General features: G+C 42.5%; 1 protein-coding gene across 4 annotated transcripts in view; it reads left to right on the top strand.

The window, feature by feature from the left end:
- The window catches only part of STARD7 (StAR related lipid transfer domain containing 7), a 22,739-nt gene extending 1,742 nt beyond the window's left edge, over positions 1–20,997 (top strand). Inside the window, exons 2-10 of one of the 4 annotated variants that reach the window (XM_077958429.1) lie at positions 9,101–9,421; positions 10,302–10,399; positions 11,773–11,981; positions 12,315–12,364; positions 14,305–14,415; positions 14,497–14,579; positions 15,186–15,285; positions 17,772–17,856; positions 18,960–20,997. In XM_077958429.1, coding sequence (XP_077814555.1) covers positions 11,786–11,981; positions 12,315–12,364; positions 14,305–14,415; positions 14,497–14,579; positions 15,186–15,285; positions 17,772–17,856; positions 18,960–19,144 — 810 coding nt within the window. In that variant the 5' untranslated portion in view covers positions 9,101–9,421; positions 10,302–10,399; positions 11,773–11,785 and the 3' untranslated portion in view covers positions 19,145–20,997. 4 annotated transcript variants of the gene reach the window in all.

The raw sequence follows: 20,997 nt of genomic DNA, 5'->3' as shown, positions 1-20,997 counted from the left end.
CCCTCCCTCCGCAGATTCCACACCCGCCTGTTTATTCTTGATATTTCCTCCACAGGGAAACAACCTGTTATTCCACATTTTTTGTTAGGTTAAAAATGGAAATAACCGCAATAAAGTTTATACCATGGCCTGTGTGGGAGGTGTAACACCCAGATGCCAGGCAGCTATTTGTGCCACACTATGAATTGTGGGTAAATGGAAGTCTATCTTAAGAACTGGGAATACTTTTCCTAGCAGGAAAGATAACTTTTATAAATGCAACTTAAAATCATAACCGTAAACAACCTTATTCGCAAAAACAGTTAAGCTATCAAAGCGTGATATGTATTTTGCCTAGTTTCTATTAGTATTCTTTTGCTACTTGGCTTTTGGTTATAATCAAAGTCTCTTGGGTGTGAGAAATAAAAGAATGGGAATAAAAATTTTAAGGTGAAAAATTATCATTAACTTGGAATTTTCATTTTTGATGGTGAAATATCTGTGTTCCACAGTTAAGCTTGAGAGGAAAATCTCCAATTGGAATTGCTGGAGTAAGAGAGGAGAAAGACCAGAAAAAGGCTACTGGGTATGAAAGAGAGGAAAGGAGAGTCTGGGGGTGGGATTGAATAGTGTTGGGGCTTACGTAGTAGATGACACTGTTTGGCTTATTTTATGCATTTTTACGGATGGTGTTAATAGATCCTGGAGCCTCTGTTTAGCAGTGCTGAACAGAGTTAGTGGGGAAAAAAGATAGGAAATGAACATAGTAAGCATTTGAGTTAGTCGCTACTTACCATGGCAGAGAGATCAGACCAGTTCATGACTGAGCCAGAAGTATTCATTCTATTTTCCTCTGGTCAGACTGTCCCTGAAACCTGGAGGCAATTGAAATACTCTTGGTTCTAATCCAGCTGCTAAAGAGGGACTGCTCTGAGTTAACCAGCTTTGGAATTTCAGGAGTTCAGATGAACTCCAGAACACTTTCAAGCTGCACTTTGACCCTCCTTAGGGTCATTGTAGTAAAGGCCCTCATTTAACATTTCATTGTTCAGTTCATGCTTGAATTTGGTTTTTCATATAATTAAAATTTGATCATATTGTTCATCTTGAGGATTTTTTTCTTTTTAAAATATTTGTTAATGTGATAGGAAGGCAAATATGCTATTCAACAAGTACATCTTGATTGCACAGTGGTTCCTTAGGTCTTTGTTTTGGTAGCTTGTCATGTTTATATTTTGTTAAAATATTCTGGGTACAGGTTAATTTATTTGCTTTGTGTTTAAGTATTCTATTTGCTTTAAAGTAAGCACTGCTGCGGTTGTCATAGCTAGCTTAGAACATCTTGGATTTCGTTTGTTCTAGTGAGATGATTTTTGGGTAGCTTCCATGATGGAGCACAGTTGGAGTGTGTCTCAAGTGCATTTCTTCATTGTTAATGGAAGAAGAGCATGATTGTCACGTGGCCCCTAAATCACAGCCTTTGGCTTATCTGTGCTGATTCTGTACCAACTTGTCCTGGCACAAACTAATTCTGACATTGCTGTTTTGGGTAAGCGGGTGGAATGTGCAGGGTGTCTTTTTGAACGTGTGCCTTAAAGTGGCATGTGTTTTCCTTATGTTATTTGAGTCCTATTCAGAATGACAAAGCATAACTTTGCCTTCTCGTCTTTTGTGCTTAAGAACATCTTACCAAATAGCGTCTTATTAATCAAGCAACAGCTAGAAAATTTGAGAAGTGATTTTGACTGACTGCTATGGTCAGATGTAGGAATCAGATCTTTTAATACTTGCTCTAGTACCCAGTTGTTTTAAATTAAACAATCAACAAAAAAATCTTGGGATTGCTGTTTTTGGTGCTAGCTGGCATTCTGTGATTCCAGGGCAAATCTAATGGAAAAATACAGTAGTCATATTTTTGATTGCTTTGGAACAGTTAAAAAAAAAAAGTTACAGGAACAAAGAGAGGAAGGATGTTAAGAAATGAAAGGCTAGGGGAAAATGTTCCATTAACCTCCTCATAGTTTTTTAAAAGTTACAGTTCATTGCTCCAGAAATTTGAGTAAATAAGTGCCATTAAAGTTGCATAAAGAAAATTGGCCATTTTCTCTTTTCTGTCTTTCAGGGCATTCCAGATACGTTAAACTTCAGTGTGTTATTTACTAGATAAATGATCAACATAAAGTCCTTTTATCTTAAAGAAACTTTTTTTTTTTTTAGCCATTGTCACTTCGGGATATCTTACTGGTAAACCCTTAAACCCCTTGTTAGATCTTCAGAGCTGCGTAAAATTAGACCTCAATTTTTTGAGGTGGTCTTCATTATTTTACCATTAACTAGTTGCCCCAGAACTGCAGTGAGCTAATTGATGTCCTGCCCTGCCCTGCCCTCCCCTCCGCTCCCCTCCCGCCCCATTCCCAGACAGAGTCTTGCTCTGTCACCCAGGCTGCAGTGCATTGGTGTGATCTCGGCTCACTGCAACCTCCACCTCCCAGGTTCAAGCGATTCTCCTGCCTCAGACTCCCGAATAGCTGGGATTATAGGTGCCTGCCACCACACCCGGCTAATTTTTTGTATCTTTAATAGAGATGGGGTTTCACCGTGTTGGCCAGGCTGGTCTCCAACTCCTGACCTCGTGATCTGCCTGCCTCGGCCTCCCAGAGTTAGGATTACAGGCATGAGACACTGCGCCTGGACTCTTTCTTTTTTTCTTGAGATATAATCTTATTCTGTCACCCAGGCTGGAGTGCAGTGGTGTGATCTCGCCTCACTGCAATCTCCGCCTCCCTGGTTCCAGCTATTCTCGTGTCTCAGCCTCCCCAGTAGCTGGGTCTACAGCGGGGGCACCACCACGCCTGTTTAATTTTTGTATTTTTAGTAGAGACAGGGTTTCACCATGTTGGCCAGGCTGGTCTTGAACTCCTGACCTCAGGTAATCCTCACACCTTGGCCTTACAAAGGGCTGAGCCAGGCGCCTGGCCCTATGTCTTTTTTTGGTGGAGGATGGAGTCTTGCTCTGTTGCCTAGGCTGGAGTGCAGTGGCATGATCTCGGTCCACTGTAGCACCCACCTCCTGGTTTCAAGCAGTTCTCCTGCCTCTGCCTCCCAAGTAGCTGGGACTACAGGCGTGCCCCACCACACCCAGCTAATTTTGTGTGTGTGTATTTTTAGAAGAGACAGGGTTTCACCATGTTGGCCAGGCTGATCTCCAACTCCTGATCTCAAGTGATCCGCCTGCCTTGGCCTCCCGAAGTGCTGGGATTACAGGCATAAGCCACTGCGCCTGACTCCTATGTCTTTTATTTCTAGGTGTGTCCCATATCAGTAGACCCTACCTTTGACAATAACTTGGAATTTGAGGAGGAGGAGGATTATGTGAAGTGAGACTGTTGTCTTACTGAAATTCCTAATTGTAGCGATGGCTTCATTTAAGTAATTTTGGAGCTTTATACCAAACTCCATGCTGGGGGCAGGACCCCAAGATGAACCATTGTTGCACTTACTTTGTTTTCATGGTTGTATGCCTTCAGTTTCTATAGCTTTCAGTCCAGCGTTTTTCAGATATTGAAATGATTTTCGTTTTGGAGAAAGAAAGACATGGTCTCTCTTTTCTTGATCCTTTTTCTAGTCTGCTGATTTTACTATTTTGGGAATAATCTCTTTTTGTCCTTCTTTCCTCTGTTAAGTCTCTTAAGATGTGAAGGTTTAGCCAGCCATCCCATCCAAACAAGATTTGGCACAGCAGGCTAAAGAGATGTGTCATGAGAGGCTTTCCTTTTCTCCACATGTATGATACTGAGTGACTTTGTGCTCCTGTATGTTAATTGGGTCTTGTCATGTTAGCATTTATAAGTTCAGACCCTTCAGGGATTCCTAAACTTTGGGACAAAATAACTTGATCGTTTACATTTTTGTGAAGCAGTCTTGCTCTAGCATTCATACTGTGTCTCCATAAGACATTTCCGTCCCTCTTCATAATTTTAGTCAAAGCCACCTAGCAACCTTTAATTATATAGGAGAGCTTGATTAAGCAGTGGATCAGATACTCGGAACCACCTTGATTCTTGGAAGGCCATGAAAAAATGTTGCCTGTAGTTAATAATTTTCTTAAAACTTTATTAACTATATAATTCTTTTATGAGCCTCTGATGTTTTAGTAAGACATTCCACCAGTGGAAACATGCTCCCCTTTATTATGTGGCAAGAATGATACTTGGGCCAGGTGGTGTGGCATGTGCCTGTGCTTGGGAGGCTGGAGGATCACTTGAGCCCAGGAATTCGAGGCCAGCTTGGGCAGTGAAAAAAAAAATTTTTTTTTTAAAAGAATGACACTCAAGAGTTGTGCTTAGGGCCGGGCGCGGTGGCTCAAGCCTGTAATCCCAGCACTTTGGGAGGCCGAGACCGGCGGATCACGAGGTCAGGAGATCGAGACCATCCTGGCTAACACAGTGAAACCCCGTCTCTACTAAAAAATACAAAAAACTAGCCGGGCGAGGCGGCGGGCGCCTGTAGTCCCAGCTACTCGGGAGGCTGAGGCAGGAGAATGGCGTGAACCCGGGAGGCGGAGCTTGCAGTGAGCTGAGATCCGGCCACTGCACTCCAGCCTGGGCGACAGACCAAGACTCCGTCTCAAAAAAAAAAAAAAAAAAAAAAAAAAGAGTTGTGCTTAGTTATTGTTCAAGGATGCTTTATAGTCCTCAAAAATGCCGTAATTGATGCCCTGTGGTGCCTGATTGTTCTCTCAGCAAATCTAGCTGTGGTTTTGCCTTTGCTTTCTCTTCTGCAACATCTAAATGCCTACCCTAAGGTTCCTTCTCTATTTCTGTATGGTTTTACAGCTGGTCAGTGTTCTTGATTGTAACAAAGAAACTGGTCTTGGTTAATTTAAGCCAAAAAGGAATTAATCAAAAGGGTATTAGGTCACTCAGTATTGACAAGAAGGCCAGGGTACAGGTTGACCAAGACCTGCAACAGCAGTAATCTACTTAGGACAGTGTTGCTGGCATTGTTTCCCCCAGATTGACTGTACTCCTGGACTCTCAGCTCCCTCAAGATCCTGTGCCTTTGTGTTACCTTCAACATTCAAAGCCCCTTCTAGAAGTCTCTAACCTCACTTAAATTAGGAGCTGTGCTTTAACTGCTAGTGGGCGGGAGGGGGGCTGCATTCACCTATTTGGTTTCTCCCCAAATAGAAAGGGATTTCAGGCAGTCATAATGACAAATATTCCCCTATATAAATATTCTCATCTAAGTCCAAAGCTTAAAATTCAGCAAATTGCAATTTTAGAACCAATAGGACTTCAAGAAATAACATCCTCACTTTAAAGGTAAAATGACTTTAAAGGTAAAATAAAATAAGATCACACAGCTGGTCAGCTGTAGAGCCAGGACTAGAGCACAAATCTTTCGACTCATCATTATTTTGAATTGCTCTAAACTTTTAATCTTGGATTGCCACTATAACTTTGAATTTTTGGCTTCTGCAGCAATATATTAATGCTATATATATATATATATATATATATATATTTTTTTTTTTTTTTTTTTAGACAATTTACTCTCACCCAGGCTGAAGTGCAGTGGCACGATCTCGACTCACTGCAACCTCCACCTCCCGGGTTCGAGAGATTCTTGTGCCTCATCCTGCTGAGTAGCTGGGATTACAGGCGTGAGCCATTGCACCTGACCCTTTTTTTTTTTTTAAAAAGAGTTGCCGGGCGCAGTGGCTCACGCCTGTAATCCCAGCTCTCAGGGAGGCAGAGGCGGGAGGATAGCTTGAGCCCAGGAGTTCGAGACCTGTCTGGGTAATATAGCGAGACCCCGTTCTCCACAAAAAGGAAAAAAAAAAAAAAAAAGACAAAAAGAGTCTTACTCTGTTGCCCAGGCTGGAGTGCAGTGATGTGATTTTGGCTCACTACAGCCCCGACCTCCTGGTCTCAGGTGATTCTCCAACCTTAGCCTCCTCAGTAGCTGGGACTGCAGTTGCATGCCACTACACCCAGCTAATTGTTGTAATTTTTTTTTTTTTGTAGGGGTGGAGTTTTGCGTGTTGCCCAGGCTAGTCTTGAAGTCCTGGGCTCAAGTGATCTGCTCACCTTAGCCTTGCAAAGTGCTGGGGATTAGAGGTGTGAACCACTGTGCCCGGCCTTAATGCAATCTTGTAATTAAAATTTGGATTATTGAAGCCTATTTTCATTTTATTATTTTTTTTAATTTACTAAATTTATTCATGTAATGTTTACCAGGACATGTAATGTTTACCAGGACATGCTGGGAGCTGGAACTACAAATATGAAGAAGACTGATTCTGGGCTATTAAGGAATTTATAGTTTAGTAAGGAAAGCAGATATAAAGGTAGATCCATTATAGTGTAATATGCCTGTGTAAAGGAATACAAATCAGTATATATGGTTAACTCTGCCTAGCAGTTACCCTTGTGGTTTTTTGAAGCTTGAAGAGTGAAAAGGCATTTCAGACAGTGTAGCAGTAATTTGGGTCTTCTTCAGTCTTGAATTGCAATAGAGTGTAAAGACAGACAGCCAGCCAGCAATTTTTGTTTCTTATCTGTAACCTTTCTTTAAAGGTTGCAGGGGGTAGGGTGAAGTGGGGGGCATGGAGAAGCTGGGTATGGTAGCACACGCCTATTGTCCCAGCTACTTGGGAGGCTGAAGTGAAAGAATCTCTTAAGCCCAGGAGTTTGAGGCCAGTTTAGGCAACATAGTGAGACTTTGTCTCAAAAAAAAGAGGTTATGAGAAAAATACAAGCCAAATTTTAAAAAATTATTATTATAAAATGTTTCAGATATATAAAAAAAGTTTAAATAATAACACGAGTGTTACAAATACAGCTATTTTAAGAAATAAGACATTACAAGTATACTTAGGCTTCATCTGTACCCTTTTCCAGTTGTATTCTTATTTTTCTCCAAGATGTCACCATTATCCCAATTTGTTGTATATAATTCCCTATGTTTTTATACATATGTATATACCCATGAATGATACATAGTGATAGTACAATATATGGTGGTGTTTTTCATGTTTTAAAACTTTTTGCAGCCGGTGAATCCCGCCTGTAATCCCAGCACTTTGGGAGGCCCAGGCTAGTGGATCACTTGAGCCCAGAAGTTCAACACCAGCCTGGGCAACATGGTGCAACCCCATCTCTATTAAAAATACAGAAAACAAATTAGCTGCATATGGTGGTGCTTGTCTGTAATCCCAGCTACTTGGGAAGCTGACGTGGGAGAATCACCTGAGCTTGGGAAGTTATGGCTGTAGGGAGCTGTGATTATGCCACTGCACTCTAGCCTGGGCTCAGAACAAACAAAACCACACAACTTTTCGTAGTCCTGAACAAAATACTAACAAACTGAACTCAGCAATATATGAAATGGATTATATGCCATGAAAAGTAGGATTTATATGTAAGGAACCTAAGGCTGGTTCTTCATACAAAAATCAATTTATTACACCATATTAATAGAAAAAAGGACAAAAACTACGTGATCATCTGAATAAACACAAAAAGTATTTGACGAATTCCAACCTCCTTTTGTGATTAAAAAAGAAAACACTCAGCAGACTGGGGATAGAAGGAAATTTCTTGCAGCTGATAAAAGGCATCTACAAAAAACATAGCTAACAATGTAGTTAATGGCAAAAGACTTAGTGCTTTTCCCCTAAGATCAGGAACAAGATGAGGATTCTGCTCTCACCACTTCTGTTCAACATTGTACTGGAGGTCATAACCAATGAAATCAGGTAACATAAGGAAATGAAAGTCATTTAGATTGGAAAGGAAGAAATAAAACTATCTCTGTTTGCAGCTGATGATCATATATAGAAAATAGTAAGGAATCCACAGAAAACTATTAGAGCTGATAAATGAGTTCAGCAAGTTTGCAGGATGCAAGATCAATACACGGAAGTCATATTTATGTACACTAACGGTGAACAATCTGAAAATAAAATTAAGAACAATTTCATTTACAGTAGCGTCAAAAGGAATAAATACATAGGAATAAATTTAACAAAAGTCTATGACTAAAACTGTAACACTAAAAACAACAAAACATCATTGGAAGAAACTTAAAAAGACATAAATAAATGGAAAGACATCCTGTGTTCATGGATTAGAACACTTAATATTGCTAAGATGGCAATACCACTTAAAGTGATCTACAAATTCAGTGTAGTCCTTATCCAAATCCTAGGTAATTTTGCAGAAATTGGCAAGCCAATTCTGATACTCTTATGGAAATGAAAAGAACTCAGAATAGCCAAAACAGTCTTGAAAAAAGAAAACAAAGTTTGGAGGACTCACTGTTCCCAATTTCAAAACTTACTACAAAGCTACAGTAATGACACTGTGGTAGTGGCATAAGGATAGGCATCTAGATTGTTAGAATAAAATTGAGGGTCTAGAAATAAACCTGTACATTTTTGGTCAGTTTTCAACAAGGGCGCCAGGACAGTTCACTGGGGAAGGAATAGTCTTTTTGACAAATGGCACTGGGTCACCTGGAGAAGCAGATGCAAGAGAATGAGTTTAGACTCCTACGTCATTATCATACACAAACATTAACTCAAAATGGGGTAAAGACCTAATGTAAGCTGAAATTATAAAACTCTTAGAAGAAAATATAGGCATAAGTTCTTATGACCTTGGATTAGGCCATGGTCTCTTAGCTATATCACCAAAAACATAAGCAATCAAAGAGAAAAACATCAAAATTAAAAACTTTTATGCATCAAAGGATACTATCAAGAATAGTATAAGCACGTGAAAAGGTTAGGGAAATACCAGTCAAGATGCAATGAGATACCATTTCACACCCACTAAGATGGCTGGAATAAGAAAGATGGACAATAACAAGTGGGGCAATTGGAACCAAGGGTGTGGAGCAGTTGGAATCCTCAAACATTGCTGATGTGAATATAAAATAGTGCAGTTGTTTGGAAAACAGTTTGGCAGTTGCTTAAAAAGTTAAACATAATTACCATGACGCAGCAAATTTTCTCCTAGGAATCTACCCAAGAGAATTGAAAACATGTCTATATGAAGATTTGTACACAAATGTCCATAGCAGTATTCTTTTTTTTTGTTTGTTTTTTTGACAGTTTTGCCTTTTTGCCTGGACTGGAGTGAAGTGGTACAATCTTGGCTCACTGCAACCTCCGCCTCCTGGGTTCAAACGATTCTCCTGCCTCAGCCTCCCAAGTAGCTTGGATTCCAGGCTCCCGCCATCACACCTGGCTAATTTTTGTATTTTTAGTAGAGACAGGGTTTTGAGACCCAGGCTGGGTCTCAAACTCCTGACCTCAGAGTGATCCACCTGCCTTGGCCTCCCGAAGTGCTAGGATTATAGGCGTGAGCCACTGCATCCAGCCAGCAGTATTATAATAGCCAGAAAGTGGAAACAAATTTTATTTGATGAATGGGTAAACAAAATGCGATCTATCCATACAATGGAATATTACTCAGCTATTAAAAGGAATAAAGTATAGCATGGCTGAACTTGAAAATATGCTAAGTGAAAGAAGCCAGACACAAAAAGTTACATATCATATGATTCCATCTACTTGAAATATCCAGAATTGACAACTCCATAGAGACAGAAAGTAGATCATGGCTGTCTAGGACTGGGAGGAGGCAGGAAAGGGAAGTGACTAATGATGGATAGAGGTTTCTTTTGGGGATGATAAAAATGTCTGGAATTAGATAGGGGTGATGGTTGTACAACCTTGTGAATATACTACAAGTACAGAATTGTACACTGTAAAAGAATGTATCTTATGGTATGTGAATATATCAATTTAAAAACAAAGGGGAAAAATATATATACTTATAATAAGACAACCTGATAAAAAACGGACAAAAGATATCAATTGACATTTTAAAACCATAAACCTTCATAGTTAACATTTGAGGGCTACTTACGTGCCAGATAACACTTTATTTTATTTTTTATTTATTTTAGAGATGGAGTCTCACTCTGTTGCCCAGGCTGGAATGCAGTGGTGCGATCTTGGCTCACTGCAACTTCAGCCTCCTGGGTTCAAGTGATTGTCCTGCCTCAGCCTCCCGAGTAGCTGGGATTACAGGCAACCACCACCATGCCCAGCTAATTTTTGTATTTTTAGTAGAGATGGAGTTTCACCATGTTGACCAGGCTGGTCTCGAACTCCTGACCTCAGGTGATCCACCCACCTCGGATTCCCAAAGTCTGGGATTACAGGCATGAGCCACCATGCCTGGCTTTATTTTATTTTAACTTAATTTTATTTTATTTTGAGATGGAGTTTTGCTCTTGTCATCCAGGCTAGAATGCAATGGCACGATCTTGGCTCACTGCAACCTCCGCCTCCTGTGTTCAAGTGATTCTCCTCCCTCAGTCTCCTGAGTAGCTGGGGTTACAGGTATGTGCCACCATGCCCAGCTAATTTTGTATTTTTAGTAGAGACAGGGTTTCTCCATGTTAGTTAGGCTGGTCTTAAACTCCCGACCTCCGATGATCGCCTGCCTCAACTTCCCAAAGTGTTGGAATTACAGGCGTGAGCCACCACGCCTGGCCTATTTTAGTTTTTAAGAGACAGAGTCGCTGGACGCGGTGGTTCACACCTGTAATCCTAGCACTTTGGGAGGCCTAGGCGGGCGGATCATGAGGTCAGAAGATTGAGACCATCCTGGCTAACACAGTGAAACCCCATCTCTACTAAAAATACAAACAATCAGCCGGGTGTGGTAGCGCGTGCCTGTAATCCCAGCTACTCGGGAGGCTGAGGCAGGAGAATCGCTTGAACCCGGGAGGTGGAGGTTGCAGTAAGCCCATATCGCGGCACTGTACTCCAGCCTGGGTCACAGAGTGAGACTCTGTCTCAAAAAATCAAGCAAAAAAAAAAAAGACAGAGTCTTACTGTATCGCCCAGACTGGAGTACAGTGGCAGAATTGTAGCTCACTATAGCCTCAAACTCCTGGGCTCAAGTGATCTTCCCACCTCAGCCTATAGCTTCGAGTACAGGCACGTGCCACTATGCTTGCCTAATTTTTAAAATTTTTTCTGAGAGATAGGGTCTCACTGTGTTTCCCAGGCTAGTCTTGAACCTGGCCTCAAGCAATCCTTCTGCCTTGGCCTCCCAAAGTGCTGGGACTACAGGAGTGAGCCTGTGTGCCTGGCCATAGATATTAAGCACTTGGCACTTACTTTTTTTCCATTTTTTTTTTTTTTTTGAGATAGAGTCTCACTTTGTCGCCCAGCTTACTGCAGTAGTGTGATCTCGGCTCACTGCAACCTCTGCTTCCCAGGGTCAAGCAATTCTTCTGCCTTAACCTCCTGAATAGCTGGGATTACAGGTGTGCGCCACCATGCCCGGCTAATTTTTATATTTTTAGTAGAGATGGGGTTTCACCATGTTGATCAGGCTGGTTTCGAGCTCCTGACCTCATGATTCACCCTCCTCGGCCTCCCAAAGTGCTGAGTATTACAGGCATGAGCCACCGTGCCCTGCAGTACTTGATACTTTGGAATCTTTATAGCCAACCTCGAGATAGGTACTATTACTATTTCCATTTTATAGATTTAGAAATAGGAACTGGTTAAATAATCTAGTTAGTGAGCATTGGACTAAGATTCAAACTCAGGAACTCAGTTTTTATTCACTATACTGTGTCTTGTTTATATACTACATACTGTGGTTTACTGTATAACCTTCTTGCACAGGCCTTTTTGTGGACACTTCATTTCACAGGGCTGACTAACCACCTCACCATGGCTCTTTTTCCCCTTTCCAGATCCATTAATGAGATGAAGCGGTTAGAAGAAATGTCAAATATGTTTCAGAGCTCTGGAGTCCAGCACCACCCTCCAGAACCAAAAGCCCAAACAGAAGGGAATGAAGATTCAGAGGGCAAAGAGCAACCTTGGGAAATGGTGATGGATAAGAAACACTTTAAGCTGTGGCGGCGCCCAATTACAGGCACCCACCTTTACCAGTACCGAGGTGAGCCCAGTTTGGCTATCTTTTGGGTTCCATAGTTGCCCAGGTGCCTGGGACTTCTGTTCTTCATACTTCTCTAAACTGTTCTGGTTGTTTCTCAGAAAATTTGCCATGGTTTTTTGTTTATTGTTTTTCTTCTCGCAGATGACAGATGTCTCAGTGTTGTCTTTGCTTAGATCACCCTTGTCTTTCTTTGTTGCCCCACTATGACTTGTAGTTTCTGAACCTGCCTTTAAGATCTCTTAGTACTTTAGAACTGAAACGCCGCTAGGTGATAGAAACAAGGCAAGTGACTGGAGTATGGCAAGCATCTCTTATTCTTTCTTGTCATTCTAGTTTTTGGAACTTACACAGATGTGACACCTCGGCAGTTCTTCAATGTTCAGGTGAGTTAATTTTTCTCTCCAGATTTGGAGCCTCCTGGCATATCAGTTGCTACTGTCTACATGAGTAATTTATCTGACTCAGGTGACATTGGCTTCAATACATCCATCCATCTACCTATCTACCTGTCATCCCACATTGCATAGCGTTTAGGTACACATTTGACTTAGACTTTCTTTATCTGGCCCATGGGGATGAGATCAGTTTTACCCTCTCACAGGACTGTTGGGAATATCAGACAGAGGAATGGATATGAATACTTTAATGTATTTTTATGAGGCTTTATTGTTTTTTCCCCCAAACAACTTGAGAGTAAGTTACATACATCATAGCCCTTTATTCGTAAATTCTTCCAGTGTGTGTTTCCTAAAACTAGCCATATGCCATATTTTCTTAAGTAACCATGACACCATTATTGAAATCAGTAAATTTAACACTGATGCAACACTTCACATAGTCTTCTGTTTGTATTCCAGTTTTATCAGTTGAGTCAGTAATGTCCTTTATAGAATTTTCCGCTTCAGTACAGATATAGTCAGGATTATATTTAGTTGTCGCATCTCTTTAACCTCAAATCAAGAACATTTCCACAGTGGAAATTTCTTCTTTCTTTCCTCTCCCTGAGACGGGGTCCTGCTGTGTCACCCAGGCTGGAGTGCAGTGGTGTGACCGTGTCTTGCTGCAGCCTTTGCTTCCTGGACCTAAGTGATCCTCCCGCCTCAGCTTCCAGGCCTACAGGCATGCGCCACCACACTTGGCTAATTAAAAATTTTTTTTCCTAGAGACAGGGTCTCCCTTTGTCTCCTAGGCTGGGCTTGAGCTCCTGGGCCCAAGTGATCCTCCTGCCTTGGCCTCCCAAAGTGCTGGGGTTACAGGTGTGAGCCACTGTGCTGGCCCAATGTTTATTTCATAAAGATGAAGAGTATCTGTTCAAAGACTGCTTTCCTCCTTGTAGGGGAAGATGTTTTTAAAAATGAAGCAGGGAGGTGGGATCGCCCAGAGTTCTAAAAGAAAAATTTTTTCTTTCTGGAATTTTCATTTGTTTTGCCAGACTTCCGATAACTACTTCGTTGGTTATAACATTCACTCTAACATGCCAGTGCACTTTCCCTGAGGCCCTGGATCTTGTTAATTTGTAGTGAATTTTTGTTGGTTTTATGTATATGGTATATCTGTCTTAATTTGAAATTCTTCAGTTACTAGTGATGCCAGAAGTTTAAAAAAATGTGCTACTTGTTGGCCGGGCGCGGTGGCTCAAGCCTGTAATCCCAGCACTTTGGGAGGCCGAGACGGGCGGATCATGAGGCCAGGAGATCGAGAGACGATCCCGGCTAACACGGTGAAACCCCGTCTCTACTAAAAAATACAAAAAAACTAGCCGGGCGAGGTGGCGGGCGCCTGTAGTCCCAGCTACTCGGGAGGCTGAGGCAGGAGAACGGCGTAAACCCGGGAGGCGGAGCTTGCAGTGAGCTGAGATCCGGCCACTGCACTCCAGCCTGGGTGACAGAGCAAGACTCCGTCTCAAAAAAAAAAAAAAAAAAAAAAAAATGTGCTACTTGCATTTTTGTGTGTGTGAGGTGTCTACTACCACTTTTGGACTTTTTGTTGTTTAAAACTTTTTAGAATTATCTTACCCTTATACATTCATATCACTATATATTATTTTTCCCAGATGTGTCTGTTAAAATATTTTGTTACACTTTTCCTTGGTTTATCTTTTTAAGATTCACATTCAGTGTAATGACATTAGCCTGTATAAAGTGATTTTGAAAGAATCATCTGTAGTAAACAGCCGTGTCTCTCACACTCTGGCACTCTGTGAGGTCAGATTACCCTCTCCTTGTAATAAGGTTACTGGATCAGAAACCAAAGCATGTGGAAAGCTTTCTGCATTTTTGTTTTGGGTCTTCTTGGGTCTTCATGGTCTTTTCTCTTTCTACAGCTGGACACAGAGTATAGAAAAAAATGGGATGCCCTGGTGATCAAGCTGGAGGTGATTGAGAGGGACGTGGTTAGTGGTTCCGAGGTTCTTCACTGGGTAACCCATTTTCCTGTGAGTATTTTTACTTCTGATTTTATTTCTGTCCAGGTATGTGTGATGCAGAACACTAATCCTGCCCCTCCATTTCTTTAGTATCCAATGTACTCACGGGATTATGTGTATGTTCGGCGGTATAGTGTGGATCAGGAAAACAACATGATGGTGTTGGTGTCGCGGTACGTATGGCTGCCTGTGACTCTTGCCGAGTTCCTTTAGCTGTGGCCCTCATTCCTATGTACCTGAGTTTGCATATTCTTAGTGCCCTGATGAGTCTCCCACAGGCTTCCCTGCAGCCAGTGCCCCTTCCATCCAGCTGGAAGATGAGGGGGCTCTGACTGTCTAGGAAGAATGGAGAGATACAAGCTTTTAGTTAAACTGTTTTTGGGTTCTTTAATGTTGGTAATTAAAAGAAGTGCTGTTGTTTTTGACCCACAGCCTAGTGAGCCATAAATTACCAAAGGAACTCACTTCATTTTTAATTAATTCATTTGTTTATTTTAGAGGCAGGGTTTCACAGTGTGGTCCAGGCTGGTCTTGGACTCCTGGCCTCAAGTGATCTTCCTGTCTTGGCCTCCCAGTGTTGGGATTATAGGCATGAGCCACCACGTCTGGCCTTCACTTCATTTTTAGAACTTAGTTTGTATTTATTCGTCTTAGTGACTCCTTTGTTTTGTGTATTTAAAAAAATCAGAGCCAGCTTTTTAGGCCTTCCCCTTAACTCAGCTCCCCTGTTTTATATATAGACATTACTAAGAGTTTGCTTCTCCTTTCCTCCTTACCAGTGCTGTGGAGCATCCGAGTGTGCCAGAGTCTCCAGAATTCGTCAGGGTCAGATCATATGAGTCCCAAATGGTTATCCGTCCCCACAAGTCATTTGATGAGGTGAGTTTTACCTCATCCCAGAAATAATATGTCATGGCTGTGGAATATTCTCAAGGGATGTCTTATCTGAACTAGGGAGGAGGGGGTGTGGCCCAGGAGCAGTTCTCAGGGGAGTCTGATGCTACTGGTCTGGGAACCATTTTTTGGGAACTCCCGATGTAGGTGATGTACCTGGAAGATCCCCAAGGACAAGGTAGTGGCAATCCATTGGTTCTCTCGTATCTGAGAGACAGTTAAAATAATCATAACCACTGACGCGTTAGCCTGTATCAGCAGCATTCTTCAGGAACTAGAGTGAGTACCTTCTGTCAGCATTTCACCACAGTGGGCAGAGCACTGGATGGAAACTTCTCTGGATTTCTGCTTCCTTGCCAGAGAAATGGGAAGGTTGGATTCTGCTGTGTGCCTTCTTTATAATTCTGTGACTTTGGCCGGGCACTGTGGCTCAAGCCTGTAATCCCAGCACTTTGGGACGCCGAGACGGGCGGATCACGAGGTCAGGAGATCGAGACCATCCTGGCTGACACGGTGAAACCCCGTCTCTACTAAAAAATACAGAAAACTAGCCGGGCGAGGTGGCGGGCGCCTGTAGTCCCAGCTACTCGGGAAGCTGAGGCAGGAGAATGGCGTGAACCCGGGAGGCGGAGCTTGCAGTGAGCTGAGATCCGGCCACTGCACTCCAGCCTGGGCAGCAGAGCGAGACTCCGTCTCAAAAAAAAAAAAATTCTGTGACTTTATTTGAAAAGAGTACTTATTTCAGCCTAATGATGTGTTTTGTGTTTATTTTTGATCTTTTTAAACTAAATCTCCATTGAGAGTATAGATATTGATGCTAGTAGCTTCTGGTTTTAGTTCCACTTCACTTTATAATGGCTTTGTTTCTCCCTATTGCTTGTGTTTGATTTAGAGCTATATAGACTGTTCTTTAGTGTAGTTTTCTTATTCTCATCAAGTTGTTTTATTTATACTCAAGGACTTGAGTTGGTCCTTGTAAAAAAAAAAAATGGAGACGATAGAGAGAGGAAAGCAGGAAGGGCACTGGGGTTAGAAGACATGATTCAAGCAAAAACAAAGATAGAAATGAGCCAGGTATGCACTCAGAGACTCACATGCTTAGAAAGGAAGGTAGAAGTTAGGGAGAAGTATAAATTGCATTGACTATGTACTGAGGGTACTCAAAAACCATGTAGCTGCGTTTGGATTTGCCAAATGGGAATTAGATCTTTGAGCCAAGGTAGGGGGTTTTTATCATGGAAAATTTGAAATACATACAAAAGATACAGAAGTAGAAGAGTATAATGAACCCTATGTATCCGTCTCCAGCTCCAGTTATCAACTCATGGCCCAAATTGTTTTATCTCAGCCTGTAATCTCAGCTACTCGGGAGGCCGAGGCAGGAGAATCGCTTGAACCCGGGAGGTGGAGGTTGTGGTGAGCCGAGATTGCGCCGTTGCACTCCAGCCTGGGCAACAAGAGCGAAACTCCATCTCAAAAAAAAAAAAAGAAAAAAAAGGTCTTGCTCTGTCACCCAGGCTGGAGTGCAGTGGCTCAATCTGTGCTCACTGCAACCTCATCTGTGTTCAGTGCAGCCTCTGCCTCCCGGTTCAAACGATTCTCCTGCCTCAGACTCCCAAGTAACTGGGATTACAGGCGCGTACCACCACACCCAGCTAATTTTTTTTAACTTTTAGTAGAGATGGGATTTCACTGTGCTGGCCAGGCTGGTCTCGAACTCCCTCAAGTAATCTGCCTGCCTTGGGCTCCCAAAGTGCTGGAATGATAAGGCATGAGCCACCATGCCCAGCCAACACCCAATTTTTTTTTTTTTTTTTTTTTTTGAGACAAGAGTCTCGCTCTGTTGCCCAGGCTGGAGTGCAGTGGCTTGATCTTGGCTCACTGCAACCTCTGCCTCCCAGGTTCAAGCAATTCTTGTTCCTCAGCCTCCCGAGTAGCTGGGACTACAGGTGTGTACCACTGTGGCGGGCTACTTTTTGTATTTTTGGTAGAGACGGGGTTTCACCATGTTGGCCAGGCTTGTCTTGAACTCTTGACCTCAGGTGATCCGCCTGCCTCGGCCTCCCAGAGTGCTGGTAGTATAGGCGTGAGCCACCATGGCCAGCCTAACACGCAAAGTTTTTCTTGGGAGCTGGTCACTTAGTGCTGTCTGCTTAGCACATACCAGAATTCCAAACCCCTAAAAGCAAAGCCTGTGTTCAGCATAAACCACGTTGTTAGCGTAGTCTACCCACAGGGAGCCACCCTTATCAGCTGACTGTTGAGTGGGAGTCAAGTTGGCCCAAGGTCAACATTGCAAGGAGGCCTTTCTGTGGATAGTCTCTCAGGCCTTCAGTGTTAACTGCACATGGTGAAAAAAGAAAATGACACCGCCTGCTCCAGAATCAGATCACAGTTACTCTGTGGTACTGGATATGGAGGTCGTGGTGGGTGATTCAGGGATCTTCATTTTTGCTGTTTTTCTTTTCCAGAATGGCTTTGACTACTTACTGACATACAGTGACAATCCCCAAACGGTGTTTCCTCGCTACTGTGTTAGTTGGATGGTTTCCAGTGGTAAGTAAGGGCAAGTATGCAGGGCCTGGAAGCTGGGTTGAGCATTTTGTTTTTCTCTATTTCCTATTGGGGAAATAAAATGTCTCTTCTGGTTCCTTTTTTTTTAATTTTTCCCCAGAGACAGTCTCTCTCACTGTCGCCTAGGCTGGAGTGCAGCAGCATGATCTCGGGTCACTGCAACCTCCACCTCCCAGGTTCAAGCGATTCTCCTGCCTCGGGCTCCTCAGTAGCTGGGATTACAGGTGCCCCAACCACGCCTGGCTAATTTTTGTATTTTTAGTAGAGGGAGGGTTTCATCATGTTGGCCAAGCTGGTCTCGAACCCCTGACCTCAAGTGATCCACCCACCTCAGCCTCCCAAAGTGCTGGGATTACAGGCGTGAGCCACCGCGCCCAACCCTTTTCTGGTTCATTCTTGAATTACTATGAAGATACCAGAGACTCCAGGTGGGGATTGAAGGGATGAGAATTACAGCGTCCCAGAAAGGAACTTGTATCCAGAGGAGAGCTTTAAAAACATTTGCTTCAATGCCTTAAATATGGACTGTGTAGATTGACGTATTTGTATTTGCTTCTTGAATAGTTGAAGGCCATAAGATCTGACATAGAAAATATGGTGATTATAAGGCAGTCACCTGGGGAAAGGGGCGTTTGTCTTAACAAAGTTACACATCATGGCTGTAACTGCAGCTTTCCCTTCCACCTTCTTGTCTGAGAAAGCATCCTTGTGATTTTCTTCTGGTTCTCTATAGGCAGCTCCTTACATGCTTCAGGGGGAGAATAGAGAGAAGATTAGGTATTTCTGTTTGACATTTATCTAAATAAAATTGGCAGGTATTTCAGCCATGCCACTGATGAGTGATATTTAGATTAAAAGATCCTTTTTGGGACGTAAGTGGGCTGATTAGTACCCCCTTTCAAAGAAGGAGCAAAGATCATGGTTTGGGAACACATTCTGGGAGGCAGCTGTTCACAGGCTATCAATCAGGTTGTGATCTTTATAAGGAAGAACTAGTTCCCTACCATCAAAGAAATAGGATCTTCTAATTTCGAGCCTACTGTTGGTTTGTGTGTCAGCTTAACCTGATTCTCGTTTCCTGACAGGCATGCCAGATTTCCTGGAGAAGCTGCACATGGCCACTCTGAAAGCCAAGAATATGGAGATTAAAGTAAAGGACTACATCTCGGCTAAACCTCTGGAAATGAGTAGTGAAGCCAAGGCCACCAGCCAGTCCTCTGAGCGAAAGAACGAGGGCAGCTGTGGCCCTGCTCAGATTGAGTATGCCTGACAGGCTTTGGGATAAGAAGGGACAGGCGCTTCTAGCCCTGTCTCAGTCCTTTATCACTCTGCTCCAGAAAGGGGACATGCCACATGTATTAGAAGGCGTCTGCTGTAACTTCAGTGCAAGAAAATTCAATAACTGATACCCCATTTCATTCAGAGCCCTTATTGCTCTTATCAAAACAGAAGAAGGCTACATTTGTGGGAGTGTTGTCATATTCTCAGGCCAACTCTTTTGAAATTCGGTGTCTCATTGAGCTAATCTGGAACAAACTGCTAACCTCAGGCCAGAAGGGGATGACCTCCATTTGCTTCTCTGAGTAGTTTCCTCTGCTGACATTCCAAATCCCACCATCGATTGTGCAGCGCTTTGGATTTCCTTCAGTTCTGCAGGTCCACCTGGAAAGTGTAGTTGGCCGGTTGAGTCTCTCAGATGAGGGGCCACTGGGAGTGCTCTTGGTAACAATCATGTTGTGAATAGGTGTGAACGATACTTGGTTGTGTTAAGTGCCTTGTCCGCACCTTGCTTTTATCTCTAGGGACATGAAGTTATTACTAATTTTTTTTTTTATTTTAAGTAGAGATGGAGTTTCACTCTGTTTCCCAGGCTGGTCTTGAACTCCTGGGCCATACCTGGCCAGGGACATGAAATTTGTACCAAGAAATTTCCCTCCCTGCCTGCACAATAGCACCTATTGATTCACCTTATCCAGAGCAAGTTTCCTTTGAATTGGCCAGTTCTTCTGTATTCATTGGATCATTGCCCCCTTCCTAACCTTCCCCACTTACCAAGAACACTGGGAGACTAATCCTTTTACATAGTAGCTTTTTGATGCTCAAAACATCACATTTAAATTTAGTTTAAAAATGTTTTAACTTTTTTTTCAAACAGAAGCAGTTGAGGAATTGAGGATTCTACCTTAGTCCCATTGTATAGAAAACACGAATTTGATTCAGGTATTATTTTTCACATTTCAGGTTTGACTTGTTCTTTTCAGAAGGCTAAAGGCGGAGGAATGGGGGCTGGGCCACTCCCTTGGAGCTCTCAGATCTATAGACAAGCTGTGTGAATGCACAGATGTAATCTTGCCACAGATACTAATACAGTGGAGATTTGGTTTATGTTACCATTATGTTCCTCTAAAAAGTTTTTCTCTCTTCAGAGCCAAAATAAAAGTGAACTACACTGTTCAGATAAGGTCACAGTCCGATGCTGTCAGTTTTACCGAGCTGGTTTCGCTGATGGTCATGCTGCAATTTGTTAGGATAATAGGGATCAAGTTTTAAATCCTCCTTCCTCCCTTTTTTCTGGAGTCTTGATGGCCAGAGTTTTGTTTTTTTTTTTTTCCCCCCCTGCTTGCTACTGTTTTGTGGTGTTGAAAAGTGATTTAAACCTGAGACTAACTTAAACGCTTCCTTGACCTTCTTATTGACTGTTCATTTTTGTGCCAAGGAAGCGGCTGCCCCAGTGTGTGTCTTGCCTTCTCTGCTCATTGCTGGAAGAGAAGAGAAATGCATCGAGCAGTTCCAGCTGCTTTTCATTCATTACTTCTGTCTTTTCCCCAGGACCTGACTAGCCAGGGCAGAGTGCCTGGGTTGTGTCCAAACTTAGCACCTGCAATTGTTGGGATGTGGATGGATGTGTGCATAAGAGAGAGAATGTGTGTGTGTGTCCATCCGTGTGTGTGCACACATGCACAGGTGCAAAGGAGTTGCGGTTGCTCCATGTTCTGACTTACGGCAATTTGATTCTGCACTTGGGGTCTGTACAGTTACTCATGTCATTGTAATGATTTCACTCCTAACTGTGACATTTTTATCAAATGTGTGAATAAATAATACATAAAGATTGGTACAAAA

The sequence above is a fragment of the Macaca mulatta genome, chromosome 13, assembly GCF_049350105.2.
Source record: "Macaca mulatta isolate MMU2019108-1 chromosome 13, T2T-MMU8v2.0, whole genome shotgun sequence".
Classification (NCBI taxonomy): Eukaryota; Metazoa; Chordata; class Mammalia; order Primates; family Cercopithecidae; genus Macaca; species Macaca mulatta.
Note: the sequence above shows the minus strand (reverse complement) of the source record. Positions and strands in the feature narration are given on the sequence as shown.